Here is a 24,229-nt window from a genome sequence, read left to right as displayed (position 1 = left end):
ATTTGGAGAGAGGGGTTTGGCTTTCCAAACACCCTCTGTTGCCTTTCCAGTGCCGTGTCACTTGTGCACGCAGAAAGTAGTCACCTGACAGGATTAGCTGGGCAGTCTTTGGGAGGCATGGGAATGCCATGTGGGTTTGTGAGAGTCCCTGACTTGCCATTAAATGGACACTTGGGTAATTAGCTTTATGCAGCTCATGAGAGGCATTTGGCATGCTTGCCTTTACTAGTCAGTACATTGAGCATAGGAGTTGGGAAATCATGTTGCAGCTTTACAGGACATTGATTAGCCCACTTTTGGAATACTGCATTCAGTTCTAGGCTTCCTGCTATTGGAAAGATGTTGTGAAACTTGAAAGGGTTCAGAAAAGATTAACAAGAATGTTTCCAGGGCTGGAGGGTTTGAGCTACAGGGAGAGGCTGAATAGGCTGGGGCTGTCGGAGTGTCGGAGGCTGAGGGGTGACCTTGTCGAGGTTTATAAAATCATGAGGGGCATGGATAGGATGAATAGCGACGGTCTTTTCCCCAGCGTAGGGGAGTCCAAATCTAGAGGGCACAGGTTTAAGGTGAGAGGGGAAAGATTTAAAAGTGAGTTGAAGGGCAACTTATTCAGGCAGAGGGTGGTGCGTGTATGGAATGAGCTGCCAGATGAAGTGATGGAGGCTGGTACAATTATAGCTATTTAAAAGGCATCTGGATGGGTATATGAATAGGAAGGGTTTGGAGGGATATGGGCCAAATGCTGGCCAATGGGACTCGATTAGTTTAGGATATCTGGCTAGCGTGGATGAGTTGGACCAAAGGGTTTGTTTCTGTGCTGTACAACCCTATGACTCTATGACCGAGTCTAATTTCACCACCTGTGGACAGGATTCACACACTGGACCTTTCCCACCTCCAGTTTAATTGGAGACAGTTTTCTCAATATCAGGAAATTTACTCCCATATGATTTTTTCCGGCTCCCACTACCACCATATCCAAGATCTGGCTGTGGTTTTGCCCAGTCGTCCTTTGTTTTCAGATGAAATTATCAGGCAACAACATTCCATTCAACCCCACTGGTCAGTGCTGCTGTTTAAGCTCCACTCAAGCCACCAGCCTTCCCTAATGTAACCTTCACAGAATGTTTACTTCAGCTGGGACTGGTGCCACTGACGGCCCAGAAATGAGCTGAGGAGCTTAGCATCCACCCATTCGAAGCAGCCAATTTCTCAGAAGTCACAGCTCCCTGCTGCAGTATGGTCCCATGCAGTCCACAGACAAGAAGCAGAAGTTTTAGTTATCTTTGCCATTATTGCTAGCTACCCCCTTCCCGCCCTCTTTGACCTGAGCGTTATTGCTGTTTCTTCACGATAGTCACTTCATTTATCACCTCTCAGAATAGCATTCTCATTTTCGTAAGAGCATGCTGTGTTTTTGTGATAGAAAATAGATTAGTTTCTTTTCTTAAAAGAAGATGCTATCTCAACGTGGTTAAAAAAAAAATCCAAAAAGAGTTACTGGCAAAATATAAAAAAAAACCTTGGGGTGCCGTGCATTTGAATTTTTATTAAGTCAGACATAACCGCCACTTAAAATGCAAAATTCATAAAATGATACACAGGGGACTGAAGATAAATCAATGTAAGCCTCCACTGAGTTCATAAATACACTGAGTGGATTAAGAGTGAATGCAGTCTTTGTACTCGGATGGTTTACACAAGATTGGAAGATTCAAAGACGATGTTGTATCTTTTTTCTCCCTGCTTGAAGATCCCACTTTAAACAAAACTCTGCAAATCTCATGTAGTTCAGTCAGGCAAGGAGAAAAGGGATGAAATTTCAATCAGCAAACAAGCTGGCAGCAACTTCTTTGCAAATTGGTTGTTTAGTCAATTTCTTTTGTAGATGCCACATCAATCACTTTTTTTAATTAAAGGAAAATTTAGAGTCTTAAAAAGCTCCTCACCAACATCACTGCTTCATATCCAAGTGATCCAACAATCAGGAACAACGCCTTACTTCTAGGTACCTTAAAACCTTCTGGAATCAGTATTCAGTTGAACAATTTCAGATGTTATCCATCTCCAAACACCTAGGTCCTTTTTTGTATGGATTGCTCCCAGCACAGTCAACCCATTCTCAACTATTCACACTTCTTTACTCACTCTGCTCACCAATACTTCTCTTTCAGCTTATCATCAGCAATCTCTTTGTTTGCCTCTCCTTTTTCTCTTTTCTCTCTCTCTCTCTCTCTCACATCCCCAATTCTGTGTATTCTGTTCACTCCTTCCTCCTCCCCTTTGTCTTCAGTATAAATGCCACCCTTTCCCTGCTGCTTTCAGTTCAAACAAAGGGTCACTGCACTTGAAATGTTCATTCTGTTTTTCTCTTTACAGATGCTGCTGCCAGACCCTCATGTGTTTCTCCAGCACTCCCTGCTTTGTTCAGATTCCCAGCATCTATAGTTCTTTGTTTTACAATACAACAATCAGCACAGATTAAAGAGGCTGAGAAAGGACAGGGGTATTGTCCACACTGAGGGAATAGGTGTGGGTGATGGTTTTTGGTAACTCTGTGGGGTGTTATGAACCAGACCAGACCCCCTCAAAATATTTTAAGAAGGTAGCTTAGACCCTAACGTTTTCTTATTGTTAAAACAAATGTGAAGTACCTATTCCAGATGTGATGCGACTTGTTGAACTACTTGAGGTTGAACAAAAAACAATTCATTTAACAAGAGGGACGGGTTGCATCTAAACTGGAGGAGAACCAAAATCCTCACAGGGAGTTTTGCTCGTGTTATTCAGGAGGGTTTAAACTAGAATGGCAGAGCAGCAGGTTAGCAAGTGATGGGATTGAGGTGAAGGTGGATGTTAAGACCAGTAAATCAGGAAGAAAGGACAGGCAGAGGCAAGTAAATGAACACGATGGTACTAATGGGTCTGAAGTGTGTTTATTTCAATGCAATGAGTATATTGGAATGTATATTCAGGCAGATGAGACTAGAGTCTGAATCAGTACATAGGACTATGATGTTGTGGCTAAAACAGAGACTTGGTTGAGAGAGGGACACGAGTGGCTGCTCAGCGTTCCAGGATTTCATTATTTTAGATGAGGAAGGTTAAAGAGGTGGAGGAGTTGCATTACTAATCAGGGAGAATGTTACATCTGCACTCAAAGAGGACCTGCTGGAGGGCTCATCCACTGAGGCAATATGGGGAGAGCTCAAGATAAGATGGGTGCAATCACTCTGCCAATGCAATATTAAGGAATAAATATATAGACAATAGACAATAGGTGCAGGAGTAGGCCTTTCTGCCCTTCGAGCCTGCACCACCATTCAATATGATCATGGCTGATCATCCTTAATCAGTATCCTGTTCCTGCCTTATCTCCATAGTCCTTGATTCCACTATCCTTGAGAGCTCTGTCCAACTCTTTCTTAAATGAGTCCAGAGACTGGGCCTCCACTGCCCTCTGGGGCAGAGCATTCCACACACCCACCACTCTCTGGGTGAAGAAGTTTCTCCTCATCTCTGTCCTAAATGGTCTACCCCGTATTTTTAAGCTGAGTCCTCTGGTTCGGCACTCACCCATCAGCGGAAACATGTTTCCTGCCTCTAGAATGTCCAATCCTTTAATAATCTTATACGTCTCAATCAGATCCCCTCTCAATCTTCTAAACTCAATCAACTATACAAGTCCAGTCGCTTCAGTCTTTCAGTGTAAGGTAGTCCCGCCATTCCAGGAATTGACCTCATGAACCTACGCTGCACTCCCTCAATAGCCAGAATGTCTTTCCTCAAATTTGGAGACCAGAACTGCACACAGTATTCCAGGTGTGGTCTCACCAGGGCCCTGTACAGCTGCAGAAGAGCCTCTTTGCTTCTATACTCAATCCCTCTTGTTATGAAGGCCAGCATGCTATTAGCCTTCTTCACTACCTGCTGTACCTGCATGCTTACCTTCATTGACTGGTGTACAAGAACACCCAGATCTCTTTGTACTGCCCCTTTACCTAAATTGATTCCATTTAGGTAGTAATCTTCCTTCCTGTTCTTGCCACCAAAGTGGATAACCATACATTTATCCACATTAAACTGCATCTGCCATGCATCTGACCACTCACCTAACCTGTCCAGGTCACCCTGTAATCTCCTAACATCCTCCTCACATTTCATCCTGCCACCCAGCTTAGTATCATCAGCAAATTTGATAATGTTATTACTAATACCATCTTCTATATCATTAACATATATTGTAAAAAGCTGCGGTCCCAGCACTGATCCCTGCGGTACCCCACTGGTCACTGCCTGCCATTCCGAAATGGAGCCATTTATCACTACTCTTTGTTTCCTATCAGCCAATCAACTTTCAATCCAAGTTAGTACCTTGCCCCCAATACCATGCGCCTTAATTCTGCTCACTAACATCCTATGTGGGACTTTATCAAAAGCTTTCTGAAAGTCCAGGTACACTACATCCACTGGATCTCCCTTGTCCATCTTCAGAGTTACATCCTCAAAAAATTCCAGAAGATTAGTCAAGCATGATTTCCCCTTCATAAATCCATGCTGACTCTGACCTAACCTGTTACTACTATCCAGATGTGTCGTAATTTCATCCTTTATAATAGACTCCAGCATCTTTCCCACCACTGAGGTCAGACTAACTGGCCTATAATTTCCTGCTTTCTCTCTCCCACCTTTCTTAAAAAGTGGTACAACATTAGCCACTCTCCAATCCGCAGGAACTGATCCTGAATCTATTGAACTCTGGAAAATAATCACCAACGCATCCACGATTTCTCGAGCCACCTCCTTCAGTACCCTTGGATGTAGACCATCAGGCCACGGGGACTTATCAACCTTCAGACCTAACAGTCTCTCCAACCCCAATTCCTGGCAAATATAAATTCCCTTAAGTTCAGGTCCTTCAGCCACTGTTACCTCGGGGAGATTGCTTGTGTCTTCCCCAGTGAACACAGATCTGAAGTACCAATTCAATTCCTCTGCCATTTCTTTGTTCCCTGTAATATATTCCCCTGTTTCTGTCTTCAAGGCCCAATTTTAGTCTTATGGAAAGGTGCAATAAAAAGAGCTGTCATAATGGGTGACTTTAACTTCCCCAGAATTGGACTCCCTTAGACCAAAAGGCTTAGACGGTGCAGAATTTGTTAGGTGCATCTTAGAGGGTTTTTTGAAATAATCTGTAGATAGTCCAACTAGAGGAGTGGCCATACTGGACCTTGTATTGGCTAATGAACCTGGCCATGTGACTGACCTTTCAGTGAGAGAGCATTTTAGAAACAGTGATCACAACCCCTTAAGTTTTAACATGGCTATGAATAAGGATAAGTCAGGACCTTTTGGGAAGATCCTAAATTGGGGGAGGGCAAATTATGTCTAAATTAGGCAGGAACTAGGGAGTGTTAAATGGGAGAAGCTGTTATCAGGCAAGTCCACATTTGACATGAGGGAATTGTTTAAAGACCTGCTGGGGAGAGTTCAAGACCGGCATGTTCCAGTAACGAGGAAGGACACAAATGGCAAGACTCTGAGATAATGAAGGAGTTTGTGAATTTAGTCAAAAGGAGAGAAGAAGCGTATGTGAGTTTAGGAAGCTAAAATCAGACAGGGCCCGTGAGGAATATTAGGAACGCAGGGAAGTGCTCCAGCAGAATATTGGTAGGGCAGGAAGGGGCCATGAAATAACCTTGGCAAGTAGGGTTAAAGAGAATCCCAAGGCATTCTATAGATACAGTAAAAACAAGAGGATAACTAGTGGAGAAGGTAGGATTGCTCAAGGATAAAGGAGGGAAATTGTGGTTGGAGGCAGAGGCTGTGGCTGAGATCCTAAATGAGTACTTTGTATTGGTATTCACCCAGGAGAAGGACATGGAGGACAGTGAGATTTGTGTGGATCATGTTAGGCATTTTGAGATCAAGAAAGAAGACGTGTTGGATCTCTTGAAGAGCACTAAAATGGAAAATTCCCCGGGGCCCGATTGTATCTACCCCAGGTTATTGAGAGAGGCTAGAGAGGAGATTGCTGGGGCCTTGACCAAGATCTTTGTGTCTTCACTAGCCATAGGAGAGGATGTGAGGGCTGGCGAGTAGCTAATGTTGTTCCTCTGGCAAATATGGATAATTCAGGAAACTATAAACCAGTGAATCTCACATTGTTGGTTGGGAAGCTATTAGAGAGAATTCTTAAGGATAGAATTTAAGCATATTTGGAAAAGAATGGCCTAATTAGGGGCAGTCAGAATGGCTTTGTGCAGGGAAGGTTATGTCTTATTAACTTGTTTGAATTATTTTGAGGAGGTGACAAAGATGATCAATGAGGGTAGAGCAATGGATGTTGTCTACATGGATTTTAGTAAGGTCTTTGACAAGGTCTCTCATGGTAAGCTCATGCAGAAGATTAAGATATATGGGATCCCCGTGGCTAAGACACCTTGGAATCAATTACGAGAGGCGGGGTGTCACGTTGCAGCTTTATAAGACTTTGGTTATGCCACATTTATAGAGTATTGCAATCAATTCCGGTCATTCAATTCATTACAGGAGGGATGTGGAGGCTTTGGAGCGGGTGCAGACGAAATTTACCAGGATGCTGCCTGAATTAGAGAGTATGAGCTATAAGGAGAGGCTAGAAAAACTCTGATTGTTTACTCTTGAGCAGCAGAGGCTGAGAGGAGACGTGATAGAAGTTTATAAAATTATAGGTAGGGTTGACAGTCAGAATCTTTTTCCCAGAGTTGAAATGTCTAATATTAAGGGGCATGCATTTGGGGTGAGAGGGGGAAAGTTCAAAGGAGACGTGGGGTAGATTTTTAACCAAAGAGTAGTAAGAGTCTGGAACATGCTGCCAGTGGTGGTGGTGGAGGCAGATACAATTAGGGAATTTAAGAAACTATTATAAAAGCACATGAATATGCAAGGAATAGAGGGATATGGACCAAAGACAGGCAGAAGGGATTAGTTTCATTTGGTGTCCTGTTCAGCAGAACATCATGGGCTGAAGGGCCTGTTCCTGTGCTGTACAGTTCTATGTTCTACTGTAGTTAAAATACGATCCTTTATCCGAAATGCTCGGGACCATCTGTTTTTCTGAATTCAGAATTTTTAGGCTTTCAGAATAAGTGACAGTTTAATAGTGAAATTTTAAACAATCTTACTGGAGGAGCAGACTTCTAAGTAAGGACAGGCTGTCAGTGCTTGGCCAAGCTTCCCCCGCACTCCCTCACCCCTCCTCATCACATCTGAGTGACACGCATCGAGTAGGTGTCGACTTGGGTTAACTGTTTTCATGCCAAACTACCTTGTTAATGAGAAAAAACTTCACAAAAAAAACCTTCAGATTTCAGAGCTTTTTGGTTTTTGGATGTTTGGATAAAGGATCTTCTACCTGTATAACCAAAGAAAGAGGGATTTAGAATGACAACTCTATTGACAACTTAGCAGAATAACAGATACAGTAGCAATGACTCATGAACTGTTCCAATATAGTAACATTTCATGAACACACCCCTTCGCAAAAGAACGAATTCAGACACAAATTCTAACATGCAGTTCTCCCACCCAGGAGGGATAAACATCAAGGGAAAACTTGCTTTTGAACTGATTTTTTTTGAAAACCAACTTGCTAATTCAAAATTCTTCTGAACTGAAAAGAAAGCCAATGTTACATATTTGGCCAACCTGTCATTGCTATCATAGTATAAACATCTTTTCATTCACACCACAGGGGTTTGCAGTCACTGGCTGTCTGACTCATTCTGGATTCAATCACTATTCCAGAAGAATCTCTTTTTTTTTAAAAGGATATTCTTCATATAAGTAACCAATGGCCATATGCCACAATTTTGAATTTCAAATTCCAACAATGATATTAATACTTAAAATTATGTATCTTTCATCATAACATAGGAGATGAATTGTCCTGTCATACCTGTGCTGGTTTTTAGAAAGATTAGTCCCATACACCTTGCTCTTTCCCAGCAGCACGGCACGTCTTCCTCTGTTCAAGTACCCATTTAATTCTCATTCTCATTTCCACTGACCTTCTTGATTCAATGCATTCAAGATCCTAACAGTTTGGGCCATCAAAAGCTATTCCCCTCTATTCTTTCTCTGAGTATCTTAAATCTGTGTCCTTTGGCTACCAGCATTCTTGCCACCAGAATAGTTTCTTCCTGTGTGAGTAAGTGGAATCCCTCATAATTTGAATGTCTGTGTTAAATCACCCCTCATCACCCTCTGCTGTCAACAGAAGAATACTAGCTCCTCGCCTTTTATCTCCTCAAAATGGTCTATCAGAAACTTGCCTGCTTAAATGCACAATGCACCCTCTGGTATAGGGGCACTTATTCAGGTTGGTAACTTACTGGCAAAAACTAACATGTAGTCTGTCCATGTAATTGTGAACTGATTGCTGACTGCTTCCAGTCACTAGTGCAACCTGCTCCCAGGAGTTTGAAGTATTAGTTGGAGCCAAAGCATCAGTAGACAGCCGTATGCTCGACATGGGAATACTTTTGTTCCGCAATGTGTATAATATTCAACTATTAAGCTGTGCAATAAAATAGATCATGAATGATTGCCCACTTGGATTTCCTGAATGTTGGGAATGATTGATCAAGCTATGACCTTTAAGTTGAAAAAATATTGTCTCAAATCAATGCCCTGGCACATACTTCCATAACCTTTATGGCAAATATTTATCACTATGACCTAAATAACAACATATATTTGTATAATACAATCCACCATGCAGTTAATGATTGCGAAACTGAATCAAATGGGAACCGAGTTGGGCTTGGTATGGGGGCTATTAATTAAATGAGTATTGCTCCAGGGTCATAAGCTTTCAGAAACATGACTGTCTTAAAGGTTAGTTGTGAAGGTTTCTTGAAAGGAGTTATATGCCATCATTAAAATCAATAAGCCTTGAGCAATTTTATGCTGTGATTGCTAACAGTCATTTTGAAAATATGAGCATTTACAACCCTAAGTAGAGCCACCATTTTGGAATTAAAGCCTTGAACAGAGAAAGAATCTTTGAGAAAGGTCTTTTAACAGATGTGTTCAAATTATGGGGAAGTTTGCTGCTGCAAATAGGGAGAATTTGCTTCCAGTGGCAGCAGGGTTGATAACCAGAGAATACAGATTCAACACAATTTTTAAGATAGCAATTGCTATGGAATAAAGATAGCATGTTCTCTCTGTTTTTAGGAGGTGCATCAATATCCAAAGTAGTTTTGCAGACAGATGCAATTAAGTTTGCACAGTGCGCAGACCTGTTAACTCTACTAAAGCTGGTTTAATCTTAGGAGACATGTAATCAGAATGAGGAGCAGACAGAAGACTGAGAAATGTTCAAATGCCCTGTGACGCCATGATATTTAACTGTGCTGCTGGGTTTGGGTTAGAAGCAAGTGTTGATAGTGAGGATGTAGGAATCAATGCACAGACAGTTTGCATTTTCCTTCATTACGCTTTGGAAATCCAGGGAATATTTATGCAGGATATTCCCTCAGGACATTGAGTAAGTCAAGTTACATAGACCTGCGAATAAGTGAGCTAGTTGAACTGACTGGCTAAGCCATCCTAAACATTGTGTTTGCTTCCTGTAATATAATAAGATGTTGTATTTGAAGTTGAACCGAACTGTTGCATTCTCCAACAGATATTCTTCTGTATCTTTTCCATCCATCAGCCAGTCCCACTATAAAATAACCAGGAAAGTGAGGTTTGCACACGCTGGAGATCAGAGTTGAGAGTGTGTTGCTGGAAAAACACAGCAGGTCAGGCAGCATCCGAGGAGGAGGAGAATTGACGTTTTGGGCTAGATCCCTTCTTCAGGAATGAGAATGGTTACATACTGTCAGTCAGAGCTGGTCAGAGTACAAACCTTCAACGCTCTAACCAAGAGTAGGCCTGAGTGGCAACGTGAGACCTACATGAAGCAGCTGTCACCTTGATCATGTGTGGTGGAAGTGAATGACCAGATATACTGTCACAACTGCAAGCATGTCTGCCCAACTGGAGAAGTTGTTCCTCAATGGCAGGCAGCTGATCAAGACGTGTGAACTCACTCTACATCTATGAATCTATAACTATTATCTGCACAGATCATGGATCAACCATCAGACCCAGACGTCCATCACAACCCAATAATGGAAATGGAACAATAAGTACCGTGAAAACAACAAATGATACAGTAAGGGCATTCCCTTAGAAGGGGCATCTCCCAGAGGAACCACCAATGACACTGTGATTAAAGATTAACATTACTTGAAGGCAGTGTGAGCAATTCATACACAGGAACTGATGAGGATAATGAACTGCTAATACATGAGGACAGTTGTGTGTATCAAGGTTAATGCAGGTAACTCACATCATAAATCTTTTTTGTTTGTTAATTGTTTGGAAGGGGCAGTGTTTGCGATAGAAATGCAATACTGTACTAATGAGCTTCCAGGTTCTGAGCATCTGACCTCACTCATGAGGCCTTGACTAGGGGCGTCCATCTGTTATGCCACACTGGGTAACGTTCTGAAAAATCAAGCAGCTCTATTCTCTGAGTCATCACAGAAGTTAAAGATTTTAAAAAGTACAGTTTCCCAATTTCTCTGTATTTTGGATCCAGGTTGATACAAAGCATGATCTAAGCTTCAGTATATAAGGCAGAATTTATTACAGATAGGTAGATTTGAGCCACATGTAAATAACTATGACCCATCAGCATATAGTTCTACTAATTAACACTCAAATCCCCTTTCAAACTCCTCCTTTCACACACATACAGACACAGACAGGGAGGAAAAATATGGTTATTACAGGAGAGTTAAAGACTGGGAAATCAGTTTAATGACCTCTGTTCACAGGATTTGCTGAGATGATTCTTTTATTGATCAGAATACTGTTTCTCAATCTTCCATCTCTGAATGTTTTCCCATGTTTTCAGGAGGCTCACGGTAACTGCTTCACACTTACCAAAGTTGCTGACTTATTGATTAAAAGTGACAGCTTTACAGCAGTTGTTGAAAGAAAGATAAACTGGTTTTCTTCAGGCTTGCAGTATTTTTTCCTGCAGAGAACAGAGAACTTCTGAGCTTGTGGAGACCTTATGGTCTCTCCCTATCTTGTTCACATCGCCAGCTATTCAGCTGCCAGGGAGCCAATCAAAGATTATTGGCAAGCAAGAGAGCCTTTGTCGTCATGAGTCTACAGACCAATCAGCTTGTTGCAGCCGGCTGAATGTCCATTTGTATACTTCCCTTGTCTCCAGCTCATCTGCAAACCATCTACTACTGCTTGAATCAAGAGCTGTCTAAATAGTATTTAAAGCAAGAACCATGTTACCTGCTTTTAAAACCATGCAGTGTCCTTCAGGGTCCTTGCTTTTTAGAGCGGTCTTTTCCCATATCAGACAACAACATAAAAATACAACATAACAACATGACTCAACTATTACACATCTTACGAGAATATTTTAATGGGTTAGCAGAGGTGAGGCAGCCATGACAGGGTACTTAGCCAGACTTTGTCATTTAGCCATGTTGTTTATATGACTAAGCTTAACCTCTGGTCACTGGTGATACTGTAAGTGATGACAATGGTAGAAGTGCTGCCAATGGTGTTACCACTGAAGGCCAGTGGGAAGTGATTGGACTTCTACTTGTCCAAGGTGGTTATTACCTGTAGTGTGAATGCTATTTGCCAGCCCAAGTCTAGTTGTTGTCCAGGTACTGTAATGGACTGCTTCATGATTGTAGTCATGAATGGAATTGAACACTGGCCATTAGTAACCAACCTGAATTCTGAGCTGGGGGAAAGTAATTGATGAAACAGGTGCAAATGGCAGCCATTCCTCAGGAACTCCAGAGCAGTACTTGGATCTGTGGTAATTGCCTCCTGTAATTTCCTTTCCAGTAGTAATGCTTCCATAACTGCTTTTGCTTTGATTTGTCTTACTTCAGTTGACTCTATCTCACTGGTTTCGCTGGCATAACTTGTGTAACTGGGTCACACTTGTTAACTTTTGCCATGAGGCGAAGAGAAGATAATTCTCCCACTCTTCTGGTGTCCATCTCTTAAACTCATCTTTGAACTTGGTCGAGGCATGAAATTCAATAATTCTAGCAGAGCGCTTTATATACTTTGAGTAGCAAGTTGATATTTACCAAGAAAGATAAGTAGCCAGCTCCAGTGATGGCCACCATATTTCTCACATGACTCAGCTTATGTAGCCAAATTGTCGAAGAGGCAAAGTGATTTGGCTGTAGTAAATTCATAGATTTGATTTCTTGCTGACCGCAATTCTCTGCATAGCTCTTAGCATCATCTATTTCATTGTGGTCAAAAACATAGTCGTGATTATGGTATTTACAAGCCAGTTTCCATCATCTTATGCATTCTGTTATAATCACAAATAAAATGCAATCTCTGCTTGAACTGATCTTCCCAGCATGTTTGATAGATACAGAAAATCATTGAAAAAGGCAAAATAAACACCTGTAAAGAACTGTCCTACTACACGTTGTCCCTTTCATTTTATTAAGGGATTTCCGCTGCATTAACTTCACCTTTGCCACAAATAATCCTCTGAAAGTGTGGTTTAAAGTTTAATATTGTTTGGGTTCTAAACTCAAGCTAAACATGTTTAGTTGTCAGTTCTGTGAATGTAACTTCCATTTCTAAGGTAGGATATTGCTTATTTATAGCAGTCGATCAAATTAGCATTTTCAAGAATTATTTGTCTTGAGATAAGTGACTAGATAAGCTACTTAAAATATATAGAAGCAGAGAAAATAGAAGTAGGAGTAGGCGATTTGGTCCTTTTGAGCCTACCCTGTCACTCAATATGATCACAGATGATCATTCAACCCTGTACCCTGTTCCTGCTTTTCCTCATGACCTGTGATCCTTTTAGCCCTAAGAACTATACCCAATTCCTCCTTGAAATTTTCAATTATTTTGGCTTCGATTGCTTCCTGCAGCAGAGAGTTCCACAGGTTTTGCAATCTTGGGTGGTGAAATTTCTCATCTCAGTTTGAAATGGCTTCCCTCATATTGTTTGATTGTGACCCTTGGTATTGAGTTCCCTGGTCATTGGGAACATTTACCCAGTTCAGTCCTGTTAGAATTTTATAGATTTCTGCGAGATAACCCTCCATTCTGAAATGAGAATTTCTTTGAGAGTTGTACGACCATGAAACCATCTGCCTCCGAAGGCAGTGAAGGCAGGTTCATTGAATAATTTTTAAGACAGATATAGTGGATTTTGATAGCTGAAGAAGGGTCATTGGATTTGAAAAGTTAACTCTGCTTTCTCTGTTCACAGATGCTTCCAGACCTGCTTTTTCTTTAGATTACTTACAGTGTGGAAACAGGCCCTTCGGCTCAACAAGTCCACACTGACCCGCCGAAGCGCAACCCACCCAGACCCATTCCCCTAAATTTACCCCTTCATCTAACACCATGGGCAATTTAGCATGGCCAATTCACCTGACCTGCACATTTTTGGATTGTGTGAGGAAACCGGAACACCCGGAGAAACCCACGCAGACACAGGGAGAATGTGCAAACTCCACACAGTCAGTCGCCTGAGGCGGGAATTGAACCCGGGTCTCTGGCGCTGTGAGGCAACAGTGCTAACCACTGTGCCGCCCAGCAATTTCTATTTTTGTTTCAGATCTATTACATAAATTATTGACTGCCAAAGGGATCAAAGATTTTTGGGAACAGATGGGAATGTGCAATTCTGAACACAAACCCATCAACTATGTCCTTACTGAATAATGACAGTAGGCTCAAGAACCTGAATAGAGTTGAGAGTGTGGAGCTGGAAAAGCACAGCAGGTCAGGCAGCATCCGAGGAGCAGGAGAATCGACGTTTCAGGCAAAAGCCCTTCATCAGGAATTAAGCTGTGAGCCAAGAGGGAGGTGAGATAAACTGAGAATGCAATAGATACATGGAGGTGGGGGTAATGGTGATAGGTTGGAGAGGATGGAGGAGCCCCCACCTCCATCCACCTATTGCACTCTCAGCTCCTTTCCCCCAGCCCCACCCCCTCCCATTTATTTCACCTCCCTCTTGGCTTACAGCCTCATTCCTGATGAAGGGCTTTTGCCTGAAATGCCGATTCTCCTGCTCCTCGGATGCTGCCTGACCTGCTGCGCTTTTCCAGCACCACACTCTCCACTCTAATCTCCAGCATCCACAGTCCTCATTTTTGCCTCAAGAACCCGTATAGCCCATTTCTCCTCCTATTTTGTATGTTTGTGTGTAACTTGGGGTCATAGTCTCAAGGTCAGGGGCTGACCATTGAAGAGTGAGATGAGAAGAAATTGCTTCATTCATAAGGTTGTCAATCCTTGGATTTGTGAAACCAAAAGAGAAAATGCTGGAAAATCTCAGCAGGTCTGGCAGCATCTGTAAGGAGAGAAATGAGCTGACGTTTTGAGTCTAACTGACCCTTTGTCAAAGCTGATTTGTGAATCTACCCCAGAGTACTGTGAATAATGTTGTTCGGTATATACAAGGTGGAGTTCTGTATCGGGGGAACTAAGGAAATTGAGGAATATGAGGAAAGGGCAGGAGAGTGGAATTGAAAGAGTTCAGCCATGATCAGGTTTAATAGCAGAAGTAACTTGAGATGTTGCTATTCTGTTTGTATGCTGTGTTGCTGAGCCATTAAGGGGCAACAATTCCTGCACATGATCAGTGCCAAGGTTAATGCCACTTGGCAACTTTAAAAACTCACAAGGTGATTTGATTATTGTTTGACTAACAATACTGTTCAAGATAGGAGAAAGTGCGGACTGCAGATGCTAGAGATCAAAGTCAAAAGTGTGGTGCTGGAAAAGCACAGCAGGTGGGGCAGCATCTGAGGAGCAGGAGAGTCGATGTTTTGAGCATAAGCTCTTCATCAGGAATGTGTGGGGACGCCCAAGGGGGCTGAGAGATAAATGAGAGGGGATGGGGCTGGGGGGGAAGGTCACTAGGAATGCAATAGGTAGATGCTTCCAGACCTGCTGTTTTTTTTTTAGATTACTTACAGTGTGGAAACAGGCCCTTCGGCTCAACAAGTCCACACCATAGGGCAGTGATGGTGATAGGTCAGAGTGGAGGGTGGAGTGGATAGGTGGGAAGGAGGCCCAGAACTTGCATTTCTTTGGTGGAGTGGAAGGGGGAGTTGAAGTGGTCAGCCAAAGGGTGGTGGAGTTGTTTAGTGCGTGTCCCAGCGATGTTTTCTGAAACATTCCGCAAGTTGTCGTCCTGTCTCCTCAATGTAGATGAGGTGTTTGGATGTGCAGGGAAATCTCTGGGATCCAAAGGATCCTTCCACATCCGGCAGAGATTTTCCTGCACATCCAAACATTTCATTTACTGTGTCAATTGCTCTCAATGTAGTCTCCAGTAAATTGAGGAGACAGGAAAGTGGACCTGTCATTGTCCATCTTCCTTCCGACCTATCAGCTCCATCCTCCGCTCCAACCTATCACCATCACCCCCCCACCTTCTATCATGTTCCTAGCTACCTTCCCAACAGCCCCCCCCCCCCCCCCTCACATGCTGCGGGACCTGCTGTGCTTCTCTAGTGCCACAATAATGTTCAAGCTCTCCCTGTTAAGTCTGTACAATCCTGAAATGTTCTTATATTTGGCCAATGAGGTGTTTTGTGACAATGAGGAGAATTATCAATGACCACGATCATGTGCATTTCAGGCTCAGTTCTGTAAAAAGCTACAAAAGATGAAACGTGTTGGTATTACTAAATTTGTCAACGAGGAGAAAGGGAAAAGGAGGTTTCTTTTAAGGGCACGTCATATTGTCGAATATGCAACACTGCCATCAGTTGTAATGCAGAGTTTTATTAACAGCTTCTGGTTCGGTTTGTGTCGTGGACATTTCCTGAATTCAGCTTTGCATGGCTGGTTGATGAAGCAAAGAAAAACATGCCACTTGAACTGGATTTCTTGAAAGAGGGCCAAAACACGGAGAAGGTGGCCTATATGCTCAAGCAGTTTCCGTTTCTCAAGGTACTCATTTTAAAACCTTATTGACCAACTTAACTGTAGGTGGCATTAGAAATGAGAACATGCGTAGGCTGTTCAGACCCTTGAGCCTGCTGCACTATTCAATAGGATCACGGCTGATCTAACATTCCTCACATCCATGTTCCTGCCCTTTCACCATAACCCTTGATTACCTTACCAATCAAGAGTCTATCAATCTCAGCCTTAAATATACACAAGGACTCAGCCCTCATCGCTCTCTGTGGCAAGGGGTTCCAAAGAACCACAATGCTTTGAGAGAAGAAAGTCCTCCTCGTCTTAAATTGGTGCCCCTTTATTCTGAGATCATGCCCCTCTGGTCTTCTCTCATGAGGAGAAACATTTCCTCAGCATTTACCCTGTCCAACCCCTTAAGAATCCTATAAGTTTCAATGAGATCACCACTCATTCTTCTATACTGCAGAGAATGGAGCCCCAACCTGTTTAGCCTTTGTTTATGAGACAATCCCTCCATACCAGGGATCATCCTTGTCACTCTTCTCTGAACTGCCTCCAATGAAATAATAACCTTGCTCAAAACTGCTCACAGTATTCCAAGTGTGGTCTCACCAGTGTCTTGTACAGTTGTGGTAAGACTTCACTACTCTTATACTCCAACCCCCTTGAAATAAAGATCAACATTCCATTAGCCGTCCTGGTTACCTGCTGCACCTGTGTGCTAGCTTTCTGTTTCAGGCACACATTCCCCCCCACCCCAAGTCCCTTTGTGTTGCAGTTTTCTGAATTTCTCAGATTTCCTCCATTGAAATAATACTCTGTTCATGAAGTGGGAAATGTTCTCTCATCCACAAACACTTTTTAAAATCTATATAAGATACTACTTAACTGGGTTGCCATGTTGCTGTCCTAACTGTGAAACTGAGCCATTTGTGGTTTGAGCCTCTGAAGTTAAAACAGGAAACAATTAGTGGTGAAATTGTCTATATTTGCTGTGGAAGACAGGCTTTTTGTTTAATGTGCTCTTTGGGCATGAACATTGCTGGGTCTGCTAGTATTTATTGTCCATTCCACATTACCCAGAGGGTAGTTAAGAATCAACCACATTAATGTGTGTCTGAAATCACATGCAGACCAGACCAAGAAAGAATGGCTGATTTCCTTCCTTGAAGGACATTAGTGAATCAAATAGATTGTATGAAAATTGAAATTGGAGATATGGTCACCATTAGGCTAGCTTTTATTCCATGTTTTTATTCAGTTTAAATTGCACCATTTGTCATTGTGGGATTCAGACTCCCTGGAACTTTATCATGGGGTTCTGGATTACTTGTATAGATTGTGTTTTGTAATGTGCTCATGTGTATAGACATCGAAGTGGGAGCAAATCAAGCCAGTTGATGGAGAGTGGATGTAACATCATTGGGAGCAGTTCTGATGGAAGTGGGACTGGTGCTGGGTCAAATAGATTGCCTCTGAAGTAAGATGGCAGGGGGTGGTTTACTCATGCTGTTGACAAGGGTTTAAACTAACTTGGCAGGGGATGGGAATTGGAATGTAGCATTAGATTACATGAGATTAAACTCCCTACATTGTGGAAACAGGCCCTTCGACCCAACAAGTCCACACCAACCCTCCGAAGAGTAGCCCATCCAGTGCCATTTCCCTCTGACTAATGCACCTAACACTATGGGCAATTTAGCATGGCCAATTCACCTAACTTGCACATCTTTGGACTGTGGGAGGAAACCGGAGCACCCAGAGGAAACCCACGCAGACACGGGGAGAATGTGCAAACTCCGCACAGACGGTCACCGAGGCTGGAATTGAACCTGGGATCCTGGTGCTGTGGGGCAGCAGTGCTAACCACTGCACCACCATGCCACCCAGAGAATAAAACAGTCCACATATAATTAGAAAATACTGATAGCACAAAATTTGGCAATAGTAAAGCCAAAGTAAGAGGGAATGCAGTAAGATCTTAATTATGCTTGTAGTGCATTATATAAGTGCATCAAGTGTGGTAGATCAGACTGATGACCTGTAAGCACAGATAAACACTTGTGGTCTGATGTCAGGGCCAGAAACCTGGCTACAAAATGGGCTTCACTGTGGGCTATATATTCCTGTTCTAGAAAGATTAGGAGGAAAGGAGTGGGGCTGTGGGATTGGGGAGACTGTTAACAGTGTTGGAGAGAGAGAGAGAGTGAAAAGATAGTGCTGCCCAGAGAGGGGGTAATGGGGGAAATGGCCTCCTTGTACGCTCTCAGAATTCAATGATTCACTGTCATTTAAAGCAGGTGAATTCATTCTGTTCAGCCTCCAAAGGGCTATTGTATCACCTGGAGACGATTGAATGAACCTGCATTTCACCTTTTTATTCAAAGCGACTCTGTTTAATAATGATTTCACAGAAGGATAGACATCCTAACAGAGCAGTGTGAAGAAGTATTAGAAATGAAATTTAGGAGGGTAGTTTTTAGCAAGATCTCTCTGTTCCCAGCAGTTTCTCCACATCTTTCCCTTAATATCTTTTGATTCTCATTCCAGAAATTCAGTTAGTCTCAAAGCCTCGATCTTTTGTGAAGTTCTGTCGGCCACTCAGTTTGGAGCCATTTTATGAATGTGGATATCTATTTACAATCATTTTTTAGTCCTATTGTCTGTTTCTCAGTATGGAGCTGGGAATGGGTTTTTCTGATGACTTCTTTTTTAAACTTTTCACTTCGTTTTCGTATTATCTTCCTAGACACACCTACCTCTTGAGGTTTTCAATTTTACTGACTCAGTTTCAGACTGTATATAGTATTTGCTTCCGAGCCACATTGCCCCTGACATCGAGACATAGACAGGTTATGAAACTGAAAAGAACTATTCAAGTTCTTGTCTGTACCAGCTGTAAAGGCTTCCATCCATTTAAATCCCATGGTCCAGCACTCCCAGCCTTCAGACTGCCGCACCTCAAATGCAGATTCCAAAAAACATTTGAATGATTTGAGGATTTGTGGTTCAATCGCCAAACTGGACAATGACTTCCAAACACCCATCAACTTCTGGGTGAAAAGTATGTTCCTCGTGTCCCCTCTAAAACTCCAACCAATCACCTTAAATCTGTGCCCTCTGGTAATTAACTTCGTCATAAAGTCTAGCAGACCTATTCTTTTCCAGCATCTCTTAATTTAAGTCACCCCCAGCCTCATCTGTTCTCAGGAAAACAATGCCAACTTATCCAATCTTTCCTGATAGCTGACAATTTCAAACCCTGGCAACATTCTTGTAAAGATCTAGATTCTCTCCTGGGCATTAAGGTCTTTTCTGTCAGAACTACATCCACAACTCCAGGTTTGTCTTATCCGACATATTGTACAGTTCGAGAATTAAATCCCTGCTTTGTATTCTATACCTCATCCAATAAGGGAAAGCGTTCTATTATACACTCCTTGCCACCTCATCCACCCATTCTGCCATCTTCAAGTACCTATGGACACACACTCCAAGGTTTCTCAAGTCCAATACCCTTCCCAATATCCACTCAATTATTGTGTATTTTCTAGCTTTGTTTGTCTTCCCCGGATATATTCATTTGTATTTCTCCAGATTAAATTCCATTTGGCACTTGGCTGGCTACCCAAACAAACCTATTGGTATCATTCTGGAGTCAACAGCCATTTCTTCATTATCAAGTATATGGCCAATTTTTGTAATATGCATATTTCCCAATCATGTCACTCACATTTAATTCCAGATCCATAATAGTCCATGAACAGCAAGGGACACAACACTGAACTCTGTGGGACAACACTAGAAACTGCTTTCCATTTACAAAAGCATCCATGGGCCACTACCTTCTGTTTTCCGTCAATGTGCCAATTTTGGATCCAGCTTCCTGCATTCTCCGGTATCCCAGGGGCATCAGCTTTTTTGACCAGTGCCAGGGGGTACATGCCACCTGCTCTCATTCTGTATGAACAAATCTTGCAAATAACCACTTTCTGCACATTAACAATAAAGATGTTTGATAGCACCGAGTAATGCTGTTTATGTGACAACTTGATAAAAGCAAATGCCAGTATTTCAGGAGCTATACCCATCTCTTGTTTGTCATCTGGATTCCAGGAAAGATGCTTTAGTGTTGATTTGTCTTGTGCTTCATTCCCAAAGGTCCCTAAGATTCATTGGGAACTGTCAACCAGTCGTGTTCTGACCATGGAGTTTATGGAAGGTGGTCAGGTAAATGACAGAGAGTACATGAAGAAAAATGGCATTGACGTAAATGAGGTAAGGACTGGTTGGCTCACATGGTTTGAAGGGAGGAGATTTGATCTGGTTGTTTTTGTTTTCTAGAGCTAATAGTGGAAATTTCTACCTTATAATTACTCTACACAGTTCCGGATGATTGGGGTACTTAATGTGCATTTAACGGCAGGCATTCTGCATCTTTCTGATCCACATTGTCGTGGGTGAACTGAAATAATCTCCGATTCATCTTTAAAACATTGAATGGAGAGGATCAGAAATGTATTTGTGTTTGTTCTTGTCTTCAAAATCTCTTTCCCTCCTTCTGAACTTGTTTGATGCAAAGAGAAGCATATTTTTACAAGGGGTTCAGAGCCGCAGTCAAGTGTACAGGCAACCATTGAGACCCATGGATGTTTGCATCAGAGCATGCCCACCTCTGCTTGTGGCCTATGTGTTGTTCTGCATCGATTATTTTTTAATTCGCACTTTTAAACTAAATTCAAAATTTCATGTTCTGGTAAAAGGTGATTAACCTGAAATATTAATTTTGATTCTCTCCGGAGATGCAGCTTGTCTTGCTTAGCATTTCCAACATTTTCTATATTTATTTCAAGGTTTTAATTTGCCTTGGTGGGATTTGAGCCAACGTTGCCTGGATTGCTAATCTGGAACTGTGAATTGCTAATCCACCAGCGTAAACACTAAGTAATTGATAAGAACTATCAATTTGTGCAAAAGTTGGACTTGCTTTTTTTTTGCATTTATGTAGCACCTTGCATGCAGTAAAATATACTAGTGCACTTCACCAGAGCATGATTGGGCATAATTCAATAACAAGCTGCAGAAAGGTTAAGTGGCTAAAGGTATGGTCAAAAGGTATTAAGCAGCATTTAAAGGAAGAGAGAGGAGTCAGTCGAGAGGTATTGATGGACAAAAGCCATTTTGTTTCTTTTCGACACTGGCTACGTCTGAATGTAGCCTATGCTTCTGTGTAAAATAAAATTATTGTTCAGTCTCATTTGCATCAACGTATTGTGTGTGTAGCACAAAGAATAAATCTCTTGAAAAACTTTTTCCACCTCCCGCCCTGGACTGGAAATTCTGGCAGGAGTTCCAGAAATGGAGATAAGGTCCCTGCCATCTGAAGGAAAGGTTGACATTCAATGGGCAGGTAAAAAGGTTCTGATCCCTGGTTGAATGAATTACTCGGATTTTCATCACATGACCTTCTGTCTCCAAGTGCCTTGTGAGTGGCGTGTTAATTACACTGTTCAGATGCAGAAGTGATTTTAATTTTAGTTGAAATCACTTTTAATTAATCTCACTTTAATTAAGTATCTAGAGCACTTTAAAGAGAGTCTGCTGGAATATGGATGTAGTACGTAGGAAGCAAATATTTTTAATGCTGCATTTAACAGGAAATGCTTTAGTGCCCAATCTTGTGATTCAGTTGGCTTGGGAATGAATTAACGTGCCTTCCCACAATTGATCACCAAACATGCCCATCTTTGCAGCATTCCATATCTGTTTTGTCTCATTGGAAAGCAGAAGTGGATCTTCCAGGGATGAATTTTGACCGGCTGTCAAATTGCCTTTTTAACCTTTTGCAATTTTTAAATAACTAATATACAGAATCATTCAGAAATAATTAATGCATGGTTTGCTCGGTGTCCCAGTGAATTTTTCTCATGGAGTATCTTACAATAGAGCCCTGAAGATTGATTTTTGGGGATTTCTGGAGATTCCAGTCCAAATATGGAGGGTTGACAACTTTAAGCAGAACTTTGGTTGGTGAGGGAATGACTTTCTTCAGTGTGAGAATTAACTTCACACCCATTAGAATAGGGGAAAAAAAAAACAATTATACTGTGAAAATGATTTACAACCTTCTGGGAGGTTAAAAACCTCGCAGATACATATTTAAAATTCATGATTCAAAATTTATTTGGCTGCTTCTGAGGTTTATATGTGAATATTTTTAATGTTCTCCAAAATCCTGAATAAGGTCACAAAATACTGACCAGTGGCTCACATCCAACATTGAATTTGTAACATCCTACAGGTCTGAATAAGTTAGTGGATTAGTTCTTTGTGCTTGCACTATTGGGTAAGCAATGCACAGGTCTCGATTAGTAATCCAGGCAATGTTGATTTAAGTCCCACCATGGTAAATTAAAGATTTAAATTTAAATTAAAATTGAAAATGTTGGAAATATTAAACAGGACAGGCTGCATCTCTGGAGAGAATCAGATTTCAGGTTAATCACCTTTTATCTGAACATGAAACTTTGAATTTAGTTTTAAAAGTGGGAATTAAAAAAGAACTTGGAGTCAGTGAAATTGACCATTTGGCTCCCCTGACTTTGCTTCATACTATATCGCACTATCAACATCCCAGTGGTCATCACTGACCATAATGTTATCTTGGCCAGTCACAATGTAATATGTTCCAAGTGCAACCTCACAAACTTGATTGAGTTTTTTAAAGAAATAACTAAGAGGATTGCAGAGGGAAGAGTAGTAGATGTGATCTATATGGATCAGTAAGGTGTTCGACAAGGTTCCCCATGGGAGACTGGTTAGCAAGGTTAGATCTCACGGAATACAGGCAGAGCTAGCCATTTGGATACAGAACTGGCTCAAAGGTAGAAGACAGAGGGTGGCGGTGGAGGGTTGTTTGTTAGACTGGAGGCATGTTACCAGTGGAGTGCCACAAGGATCTGTGCTGGGTCCTCTACTTTTTGTCATTTATATAAATGATTTGGATGCGAGAATGAGAGGTATAGTTAGTAAGTTTGCAGATGACACCAAAATTGGAGATGTAGTGGACAGCGAAGAGGGTTACCTTAGATTACAATTGGATCTTGACCAGATGGGCCAATGGGCTGAGAAGTGGCAGATGGAGTTTAATTCAGATAAATGCGAAGTGCTGCATTTTGGGAAAGCAAATCTTAGCAGGACTTATACACTTAATGGTAAGGTCCTTGGGACTGTTGCTGAACAAAGAGACCTTGGAGTGCAGGTTCATAGCTCCTTGAAAGTGGAGTCACAGGTAGATAGGATAGTGAAGGCGGTGTTTGGTATGCTTTCGTTTATTGGTCAGAGTATTGAGTACAGGAGTTGGGAGGTCATGTTGTGGCTGTACGGGACATTGGTTCGGCCACTGTTGGAAAATTGCGTGCAATTCTGGTCTCCTTCCTATCGGAATGATGTTGTGAAACTTGAAAGGGTTCAGAAAGGATTTACAAGGATGTTACCAGGGTTGGAGGATTTGAGCTACAGGGAGAGGCTGAATAGTCTGGGACTGTTTTCCCTGGAATGTCGGAGGCTGAGGGGTGACCTTATATTGGTCTACAAAATCATGAGAGGCTTGGCTAGTGTAAATAGACAAAGTCTTTTCCCTGGGGTGAGGAAGTCTAGAACAAGAGGGCGTAGGTTTAGGGTGAGGGGGAAAGATATAAAAGAGACCTAAGGGGCAACTGTTTCTCACAGAGGGTGGTACATGTATGGATTGAGCTGCCAGAGGAAGTGGTGGAGGCTGGTACAATTGCAACATTTAAAAGGCATTTGGATGGGTATGTGAATAGGAAGGGTTTGGTGGGATATGGGCCGGGAGCTGGCTGGTGGGACTAGATTGGGTTGGGATATCTGGTCGGCATGGACGAGTTGGACCAAGGGTCTGTTTCCATGCTGTACATCTGTGTGACTCTATGACTATGACTCTATGGCAGATCAGAGGTTGGATATACCTGTACTGCAGCATGCTCTAAAGCCATTGCAACATTAATGAAGCAAAAGTCAGTATCTCCTTTTGTTTAGTTCAGTACAGCCCCAACAACATTCAAGACAATCAGTACAATCTAGTAAAAAACACTGTACTTGTTTGCCGATCCATTTACCAGCTCAAACGTACACTCAACATGTCTACAATGTGTATTATGCACAAGATGGTCTCCAACAACTCTCTTGACAGCTATTC

The 24,229-nt window shown here is 42.0% G+C and overlaps 1 protein-coding gene across 2 annotated transcripts in view; it reads left to right on the top strand.

Moving 5' to 3' along the window:
* adck1 (aarF domain containing kinase 1) overlaps positions 1 to 24,229 on the top strand; it is a 673,127-nt gene that overhangs the window by 356,135 nt on the left and 292,763 nt on the right. For both annotated transcript variants that reach the window (XM_087989469.1, XM_043697034.2), the window contains exons 6-7: positions 15,880 to 16,038; positions 20,173 to 20,289. In XM_087989469.1, the coding sequence (XP_087845595.1) occupies positions 15,880 to 16,038; positions 20,173 to 20,289 (276 nt within the window). The remainder of the gene's footprint in view (positions 1 to 15,879; positions 16,039 to 20,172; positions 20,290 to 24,229) is intronic.

The sequence above is a fragment of the Chiloscyllium plagiosum genome, unplaced genomic scaffold, assembly GCF_037043375.1.
Source record: "Chiloscyllium plagiosum isolate Xiang-an unplaced genomic scaffold, Cpla_swu_hap1 HiC_scaffold_8, whole genome shotgun sequence".
Taxonomy (NCBI): Eukaryota; Metazoa; Chordata; class Chondrichthyes; order Orectolobiformes; family Hemiscylliidae; genus Chiloscyllium; species Chiloscyllium plagiosum.
Note: the sequence above shows the minus strand (reverse complement) of the source record. Positions and strands in the feature narration are given on the sequence as shown.